General features: G+C 41.6%; 1 protein-coding gene across 1 annotated transcript; it reads left to right on the top strand.

The window, feature by feature from the left end:
- Positions 1–250: 250 nt before the first annotated feature.
- Positions 251–5,705, top strand: LOC125376800 (sodium-dependent glucose transporter 1A-like). Its single transcript, XM_048388784.1, has 4 exons — positions 251–388; positions 2,519–2,804; positions 4,618–5,180; positions 5,619–5,705. The coding sequence occupies exons 1-4, from the start codon at positions 251–253 to the stop codon at positions 5,703–5,705; spliced, it is 1,074 nt and encodes a 357-aa protein (XP_048244741.1).
- The last annotated feature ends 4,518 nt before the right edge of the window (positions 5,706–10,223 follow it).

Genomic DNA, 10,223 nt, shown 5'->3' with positions numbered 1-10,223 from the left:
GGCCGAGCCAACTCACCAAAGGGGCGGTGGGTTAACCTAGTGATAAAAGCGTTCGCTCTTCACGCCGAAGGTCCGAGTTCGACTCCCCACATGGGTACAATGTGTGAACTCGTTTCTGATGCTCCCTGTCGTGATACAGCTGGAATATTGCTAAAAGCGGCTCAAAACCATATTCACTCAATCACAGAAAAAAACCCGGGCGATTGCTGCCGACTTCACAGAAGCATTCATTGTTTCAGAACCAGCAACAATGGAGGTCGATGACATGGAGATGAGGACACCCGAGAAGAAATCGTCTTTTGTCAAATTTAAGGAAAATTTCGAAGACCCCGTCTACAAGAACAAGTTCATATGTACAATGTTCCTGTTCTGGGCGTTTATTGTTCTGGTAAGTTCAGTGATCAATTATTATAGATTCAGGGGAACTGTCTAATCGACCAATCAGCATCAAACTGTTGAATTCTGGGTACGAGCGGGAGAAACCAAAATTTACCTCAAAAGCAAATTTAATCGACTTCTGATAGCAACAAAACCATAATCTGTTTTGGAAATTTAATACATCATGTCCTATGAGCGCCTTTTTATCGACACCTAAAGGGGGAGTACTATCGGGAACATGTTGTTGTTTGTTGTTCGTGTTGTTTTGTGGCGGTTTTCTTTTGTTAAAATGGAAATATCCAAATTGGATGGTAAAGAAAGAAGGCGATCGTTTTAGAAAGATGACAACAGATTAGTTCAAGAACCAACACATCCTTCATTAAAATGAGAGTTAACATGATGCAACCCTCTCTTTGGATTGAGGCACGGGTGGCCCATTCGTCTAAGTTGCCGCGATTCGCTGTGCAGAGTTGCGTCTCTTGGGCACCCCAGAAGCCTATGGGTTCGAATCCCGGTTCGCCCCGATTTTGTTTCTAGGTTTGTCAGCACCATACCCGTGCTCGTGGGTTTCACCGAAGTGGTAAACGTCTGAGACCTGCATCACTTCGGGCTTTCCTCCCTCAATTAAGCTGACACGCCGCGATATAACTTGAATACTGTTAAAAGCGGCGTTAAACCCAAACTCACTCACTCTCTGGCAGTGTGGTCAGACTTTTATTCAGTGAGGGATGTATCGGGGTGAGATCAGGGCTCAAAGCGATCTTAGCGCAAAGGTGATCGTAAGTCCCATACTTTAACATTGAATTATGATCATCGTAGTGCTAAGATCACTTTGTGGAACCGGACCCCGATTATAATGACACTGACACGCCGTCATATAACTGAAGTAGTGTTTAAAGAGATCTGCCCTGAGAAGAGAAGGTCCGGGTAGAATAGGTCTTCAGCAACCCATGCTTGTTAGAGGCGACTAACGGGATCGGGTGGTCAGGTTCGCTGACTTGGTTGATGCATGTCATCGTATCAGAATTGCATGGATCGATGCTCATTGTCTGGTCAAGAACAATTATATACTTTAATAGACTGTGTTTGTCTGCCTGTACAGACCGCCGTCATATAGCTGGAATATTGCCGAGTGCGGCGTTACAGTATGTGTTTAAGGTGACACGTCATGCAAACAGCCCTGGATCGATGCTCATGATGTCGATCAGTGGATTGTCAGGTCCAGAACAGTTATATAAAGACCGCCATGATATGGCTTGAATATTGCTGTGAGTGTCGTCAAACAATAAACAAACAAACAAACGATCAAAGCGATCTGAAACCCAACTCGTTGATTCCCCCGGGAGATTACGGGTCACAGTGAGGGTATGTAATGGCACTCCATGGAAACGGCCCTTGTGAGTTCAGGGGTAGAATAAGTCCGCAGTGCCTAACGCAATGCTTGTCGCCCTGTGGGGTTCAATTTGGGTTAGAATATTGGTCCTCATGGAACTAATGGAGGCGACCTAATGAAGCGGGTGGTCATGCTTGGTGACTTGTCTTTTTTTTTTTTTTTTTCTATTTTAATTAAAATTTAATTCACATTATGTATCACGATTTTACAACAGACCCTACAGGACCACGTTACTGGCCTAACGGGTCGTAGTATGTGCATATTTAGTAGACATTATTTTGGCAGAGCTTCTGATATTTGCTCTGTGGTTTCATGGTGCATTTTCTGATGTTTGTTAATAGTTGGTACATGAAACATTGGCTCCTTAACATAGTTATGAAATGTACACATCATTGAGACACATTTATACACATAACATTTTGCTATAAGAAGAAGATAATTGAGTATCGTTTCGTCGGTGGATACTCTTTTTCACTCCAAATAATACTGTATCTCTGTAACCTACAAATACCATATCATTTATATTCACATTTATCCATTAAAAAAAGACCCAAAATGGAAGGACAGTTGGACAGTTTAACAAATAACGTTGTACTGTCACCATACACCGATCGTTCTTCACAATATCAATCACTGGATTGTCTGGTCCAGGCTCGATTATTTACACGCTGGCGCCATATAGCTAGAATATGTCTGAGTGAGACGATCAACAACAAACACACATACATTAATTCACTCTTTCTGCAGGGTTTTTCTGCTGGCCAGGGCGGCCCGTCGTTCCTTGACCTCATGCTGATCACCAACACGAAGGTGGAGCAGGCCTCTGCGCTGTTCACATCAGGAGCTGTTGGCTACATGATCGGCGCGTTCTTCAGTGGGTTTCTGTACGACAAGTGTAACAAGCTGCTGTTGTTGGCGGCCTGCCTCGTCGGTAGCAGCATCTTCTCCGTCGTCATCCCGCTCTGTACTCCGCTGCCAGCGATGATCGCCATGTACTTCCTCAGATCCTTCGTGGCTGCTGGTGTGGATACAGGTAGGTATATTTGTTTGTTGGTTTATGGCGCAGTTAGCAACAACATGGCTTTGCCAGGGCGGTCTGTAAATGCTTCGATCCTGGAACAACGTACAACGCAATCTGGGCCTTTTTGTTTTGTTTGTTTGTTGTTTAACGCCGCACTCTACTAATATTCTAGTACATGACGGCGGTCATGGTTGGTTGGTTGGGTTGTTTTTAACGCCGCACTCAGCAATATTCGAGTCTGGACCAGACACTCCAGTGATTGATATCATGAGGATCGATCCATGCAATTGGGATCGATGACATATATCAACGAAGTCAGCGAGCCTGACCACCCGACACTATAATGGCCACCGGTTCCAGACAATCCAGTGATTAACATCACGAGCATCAATTTCCGCAAATGGGATACGATGACATGCATCAAGCAAATCAGCGAGCCTGACCACCCGATCTCGTTAGTCGCCTCTGACCACAAGTATGGGTTTCTGAAAGCCACAATTGAATTATCAACGTCTAATACAATCTAGGTACGATGACCCACAATCAGCTATGACGCAGAGCATGACCACCTGGTGACCCTTAGTCAGCTCTCATGATTAGGATTCTCTGGCATCCACCTATATGACGTTGATCTGTAAATAATCGAGTCTGGACAAGACAATCCAGTGATTGACATCATGAGCATCGATCCACGCAATTGGGATACGATGACATGCATCAACCAAGTCAGTGAGTCTGACCACCCGATCCTGTTAGTCTCCTCTTACGACAAGCATCGTCGGATGTGGAGAATCTAACCCGAGTGTCTTTTGAAATCATATATATATATATACACGAGCCGATAAAACATCATCCAATATTATTCTACAGTTGTTTCAGTTTTAAAAAGTAATAAGCAGGGTCTTAAGTGCAGAAGGTACTGCCAGCCACCATGAGTCGCAGAGAGATAAGTGATGCCATTTGATTGCGACATCATGGTAACCGACAATTTCATTAATATCAGATCTATAAGTTCTCGCTGCCCCTAAGCAAAGATCTGAGGACATCTCACTACGAGTCACGTCGGAATGACCTTTCGCGAACTTTGACTGAAACGACTAACAAGAAGTCGACATCAGCCAATTTGAAAGCAGCTTTCCCGAGTTTTGCGGCAATCGTTTCAACCCGGAGCTTTCCATTTCAGACTGCGCTTGCAAAAATATGTTGACACATTTCTCGATTAAAATTTTGAAAACTGAACAAACGAACATTCCGAAATGTCTAATATATGGCTGCAATTGTATGGCAGTGCTTCCCACGTACTGTGCAACGCCTCCTCCGTTCAAATGTTTATCCCACGGAAGCGAGAGACAGAGGATAATTTTGACGGAATCAGTCGTACCGGCCGTAACTGTCGTTCGGAATACTCCGTCTTAACGTTTTCGAGGTTGCATGATTAGAAAACACATTCCGACTGTCACTTTCATGATCTGGTAAGCGACGCTTTGATTGGTCGGATAAAAGGTCGTTCTGACGTGACCCGTAATGGGATGTCCTCAGATCTTTGTTTAATGAAAGCGAGAACTCAGATTTGATTTTAATGAGATTGTGGTAACCAATGACGACACAAGGGTCCGTAAAGCATTGGCATACAGTTGCTTGATTGCTGGTGATTGCTTGATGTTACCAAGCAATAACTCCCGTGGAGACTAGTTTTCGATGATAAAACTTGTTTCACACCATCAGCCAGTCACTGATGTGTTGTCACCAATGTAACTTTCATTTTTAACATAAAATCAACAAAAAAAGTAACATGCAACAACTGATGAGTCTCTTTTACTTGCAGGTGGCAATGCCGACTTACTCCGACTCTGGGGCAAGGATAGTCGTGTTTTCATGCAGATTCTTCACTTCTGTTTCGCCCTGGGAGGCGTCATAGCCCCTCTGGTAACAGAACCCTTCCTAGCCCCAAAGTCCGCCCAACCCATGATCACAACGCACTCGGCCAACGAGTCCAATATTCTTGAGTATGGATACAATTCAACCAGTGCATACGTCCAGGACCTTTTGGGATTAAATGGCACCAGTAACAAAATGACGACTGCTTCTACTGAAGACGCTCCGAAATCTCAAATCCTTTTTGCTTTCATAATCACAGCTGTCCTGTTCCTCTCTGCGTCCGTTCCCTTCTTCGTGGAGTTCTTTCTCCGTAAGGTTGACAAAAACCGGAAGCCGGAAGACGATCAACAAGATGACCGACAGCGCATACCACTTCCGGTCTATGTGATAACTGTGGCTTTGATCGGGGCATTCTTTTTCTGTTATTGCGCTCTAGAAGAGACGTTTATGTCTTTCCTGGCGGTATTTACCGTGGAAGGGATGGGCTGGACCAAGCCTGATGGAGCTTTGGTAACGTCTGTGTTTTGGGGGAGCTTTGCTGCCTTTCGGTTTCTGGGGATCTTTTTCATTAAGATGTTGGCTCCATCCTCAATGATAATTCTGTGTCTTGTAATTTTGTCAGCGAGTTTGGGCGCATTCCTGATCTGTTCCCTCTTTGCGGTAAATATTGGAATTTGGATTTCGTCTGTGGGGATTGGTCTGGCAACATCTATCGTATTTCCAACGACATTCACATGGGTCGAAGAGCACGTCATCAAGGTCACGGGAAAGGTTACGTCTGTTATTATGATATGCGCAGCATCCGCGGGAATGGCGACACCGTTGTTGCTAGGATACCTGATGGAGGAAGTGACGTATATGTGGTTCTCGTATTTGCTCTTTTTACAGTCAGTTATTCTGTTAATTATACATATCGTGCAGCGGTTGCATGCGGTTTTTGTGTTAAAGAAATATCACAGTGCAGCTGAGGTTGAATCAACCAATGAACTGGCTATACCACAGGAAAAGGGGGAAATGTTTGATCCAAACGCTTGACGTGCAAAAGCACTGTTTCAACGCACATTTGATATCTGATATGTGATAAAGTTGATATGTAATAGCATGATGAAAGAGTTAAAATTACATTAAAATGTTTTGCCAACCATGTGTTTTGCCCACCTGAAAAGGGGATTGCGTAAAAGACAGGCCGGGCCGGGCCAAGACGGGCCAACGTTTTTTTGGCTTCTTACTCCATTATCGGTGACCATACCAACATATTACTGATGCAACATACACACATGACATAAATGAACAATCACAAACCAAAAATGTGCACCATAATAAAGTGATTCGAAGTTAATCACTCCAGAAAGTGGAGCTGTGTGAAGCGTCGCTGATCTAGGTAACATGTAAAAGAGTAATCGTTAAACGAAATAGGATTTGAAACGTATCAGATACTCCTAGCTGTCGTGATACAAATTTCAATCTGTCGGCATAGCCTTTACATTTATAGGATAGTACTATATCTAAGTAAATACCAATGACACTGTTCATCGTATTTAAAGCACACACGTTGGTAAAAGTAGACCTCTTCTCTTCATACTCTCAACAGTCTCACAAGTGTTGGGTCCAACTTGGCCCCCGGGGTGTCAAAATCAACTTTAAACACACAGATGCATCATCAAATGTTTTTAAATCTATAGATTAGTATTATATCTACCTTTATAATGTCACAGTACACCGCATTGAAAGAAAACTGATCCGTTAAATTCGAACACTTTTACTGTATTTTTGTTAAAGAAATCTCTGTCAGAAGTGTTGGGTCCGACTTGGCCCGGGCTGTCAAAATCAACTTTAAACACACAAAATGTGTCTTCAAGTGTATTTACATCTATAGAGTTGTATTATATCTACCTATATACCACTTTATAATCATTATTGGGTTTTGGCACGACCAAGGGTCATTACTTTGCCTTGTTATTTTTTTGGGGTTTCTGTGGTGTTGAAAGAAACCATGCTTCTCAACAGTAATATCTTATTTCCATCTTTAATGATTCCGTGTTGAAAGTTAAATTGTATTATAATACGGTGGACGAGAGCCTTTCCTGGTCTTGTGCTACCGCTTTGTCGCCTTGTTATGGCTAACGTTACGTGGAGAGTCCATATACCGATATCTCGATATCTCGATATATGGTCTTGGTCTCGTGCTATCGCTTTATCGTCTCGTGTTATCGCTTATAGGGGACGTCCTTACTCGGACACCATAATTGGAAGAATGTCAATATATATTTGAGTCATAGACATAATCTGAGAATAAAACCAACGATCAGGGGATCCGGGCACAACTAATCCACGCAACTCTGCACATAACTGTGCGACGTATTGGTCCTCACGTGGCCCGCAAAGTTGAGAGAAACATCATCATTTTCTCTTCTGAGAAAACAGTATTATTCTAAGTGAATCCTATATATACCTGTATATGATCAAGGGATCAACCTTTTCTGATTTAGACCTTAATAGAGCGTCACCCAGGAAAGCGGAAGATCAGTGGCTCTATCCCAGGCCGCGTCATACCAAAAGACGTTAAAAGATGGTACTTGTTACCCTACCTCACGCTCGGTATTAAAGGGATATCACAAGGACTTGTCGGCTCAGAGTTAGTATATTGTGGTGTATCCATGTTAATCTTTGGCATGGTATGTCACGTGCGTGCAGTTCGATAATATTGAACACAATGTTAAACACCATTTCACCTCATCTTATCTATGCTGATTTGCGGCCCGTAAGATTCCGGGGTAGAATAGGTCTTCAGCAACCCATGCTTGCCGTAAAAGGCGACTATTCTTGTCGTAAGAGGCGACGAATGGGATCGGGTGTTCGCGAAATATTTCAATATCGCTTTAAAATAGTTGAATTAAGTTAAAATGAGTTATATTATGTGCCACAGAAATTGTAAGAACACCTGCATGTTTTTGTTTCGCAGTTTTGAGAAAAGGGCCGGCCCATATGCAAAACCCTTCCCTCCATGGGCGAAATATTTTAATAACGCTATAAAATCATTTAATTAAGTTAAAATTAGTCAAATTTTGTGTCATGATACTTGAAAGAAATAAATTTATGTATTTGCGAAACAAAAACATGGATTGTGAGTAAAGGAACATATTCTTGCCAAGGGGCCTACCCATGGGCCACTCTTCACCCATGGGCAAGCCATGAGCGACAGAGTGTAAATATTGAGTTTTTGAACATTTTTTTTTTCATTTTTTCTTCCTTGGTATGTTCCCATGAATATAGCATGTTTAATTTTCTAAATACCTTTGATCGAGACTGGGTACAGACCGTAGAGTTTCTGGACTATTAGGTTTCAAGAATTAAAATGGGACGTGTTTTTTTCGTTATTTACGCTATTTTTTGCATTGGATGTATGTTGTTATACATACGCATATAACACTATTTGATATGTAACTATGTCGTTCAGATATTAGGCAGTATTTTGTTCGCTCACAGTTTCCGTAAAGCTTCTAAATGAAACAAATCGTCGCACAGTACTTTTGTCAGTGTACGATAAAAAACGGAGAAATTTACTTTTTCTTTTTTTAAAAAAAACCGGTTTAATATTTGCACTTAAATTTACACCATCAAATCGGAAATTTAATATTCCCCACCTCTGCGTAATTTTATAGCCAGAGGTAGATCCAGTGCCGCGTAAGAGCACTTCTCGCACAACCTTCACTTTTCCGATCTTAGGAAAATGTGCGTCAGAAAAAACAACTCGGCATCAAGATGGTTAAAGCGGGAAAACTAAAAATGTTGCCGCTTCCACATGTATCTAAATGTTCACTGAGTGGAATCGTGCGGTTGTGTGGCTGCTTTATTTGTGAACGGTGACGATTCATTCTTCTTTTTAATTTAAGTTCTGTCATCCTGATATACTTTTTATTGCATCCACTGCAAACAATCAAGTAAATATCATTTCTAGTATCATAAGTAATATTTTGTTTTACAGTAAATTTAGTGTCCTTTGTAATTTGGACTGAACAGCCTTCAATTTTATTGCTGCAAGTAAGGCAACGTTTGTCACCGCACTCAGAAACCTGTGGAGTGATGAGTCCGGGCTACTACAAGCTCATACACACACACACACAAACACACACACACACACGTACATGGACGTCGCTATAGAAGTGCAACGTTACACCCCAATTCACCTCACTGATTCTGTAACGTCATCTAAAATCTTTGACATGAATTGTGAACATGAAAAAAGGCGTTTCCCAAATTGAACAGCTGCTGTATACATAAACGTATATTGTATTGCATGGCTTCTCGCATGCAGTGACATCTGCAAGCTTCGTGTCATCATTATATCAATATCAATTTTTCCGCAGTCAATTTACACCCAGAATTCAGCACTTCTTGTGAGGACGATGTTTGCCAAAGGACACATGTCAAGGTCAATGCCGTACTAATAACCTAACTGTCAATCTGTCTGCTACAGCTACCATACCATCATCTCTTTCACAACTGGCGTATTAATTTGATGGTGTAAATTTAAGTGCAAATATTAAGGATGCGGGAATGGATACAGGTGAGAGAGTGTGTGCGTGAGGGTAATGTGTGTCAATGAGGGTTCGGGCCAGGGTTTGGATGTGATTGAACGGATGTCAATGAGGGTTTGGATGTGTCTGAATGAGCGGGTGTGTTTGCGTGGTTTGCGTCAGCTGCTGTGAGTGAAGGCCTGGAGGTGGGAATGGATGTGGTTGTGTGTATATAGGATGTTTGTACGGAGGATAATGTTATGAATCTTATTTTCATAATTACTATTAAATGTGTGTAAACATATAAAATATTGTTTCTATGAGTCTTTTAGTGTCTCGTAGGCCATTTTAGCTGGCCGCTGAATTTTTACATTATTGCCTTGTCATTTTATATGTACAGCGGGTGACACTATAATAAAATATTCTTCTTCTGCTTCTTCTTCTTCTTCTGTATCAACGAGACATAGAATGGGAAATGAAAAAGAAACTAACTAAACTTTAATGTTGTGGAAAATAACTCGAATGAATTGGTGTACAAGCGCAAGAATTCGTATGACAAACTGTCTAAACGTTTGGAGAGGTAAGGCCGGGTTCATTACAAATCGTTACAATATGTAAAACAGGTGAAATTTGTAAAACTTCTATAAAGGAAACATCCAACCAAAGGCACTTTTTAAATAGTAATGTAATGATATGGTATAAAGTATATTTCCGAAGATACATAGAGGTTATCACGCGAGTGTGTTTGGGGATGGTAAATATCCTGCATTAGGAATAAACATTGTATTTAGCGAGCCTTGGCGAGCTAAATACATAGTGTTTATTCCTAATACAGGATATTTACCGTCCCTAAACACACAAGCGTGATAACCTCTTTATCATATAATGTCATTCTTTAATTCTGTGCTTGAAAATAGCTCTCCCTCTCTCACAAACATTACCGAAACATTGCGAGTTTTCCTGGAATGCGCGCATTAATATTTATTACGTCACAGGGTAAGTGATGTGTCATTCGGACTGTGACAGTAGCCAATAT

The sequence above is a fragment of the Haliotis rufescens genome, unplaced genomic scaffold (genome assembly GCF_023055435.1).
Source record: "Haliotis rufescens isolate VD_foot unplaced genomic scaffold, xgHalRufe1.0.p SCAF_79, whole genome shotgun sequence".
Lineage (NCBI taxonomy): Eukaryota > Metazoa > Mollusca > Gastropoda > Lepetellida > Haliotidae > Haliotis > Haliotis rufescens.
Note: the sequence above shows the minus strand (reverse complement) of the source record. Positions and strands in the feature narration are given on the sequence as shown.

What these genes read in the sequence shown, in the direction of transcription:
- LOC125376800 (XM_048388784.1), top strand. Translation starts at nt 251, where the DNA reads ATGGAGGTCGATGACATGGAGATGAGGACACCCGAGAAGAAATCGTCT. An exon ending in TCTGGGCGTTTATTGTTCTG is followed by an intron (nt 389 to 2,518) that starts GTAAGTTCAGTG and finishes CTCTTTCTGCAG; the next exon opens with GGTTTTTCTGCTGGCCAGGG. An exon ending in CCAAGCCTGATGGAGCTTTG is followed by an intron (nt 5,181 to 5,618) that starts GTAACGTCTGTG and finishes TTTGTGTTAAAG; the next exon opens with AAATATCACAGTGCAGCTGA.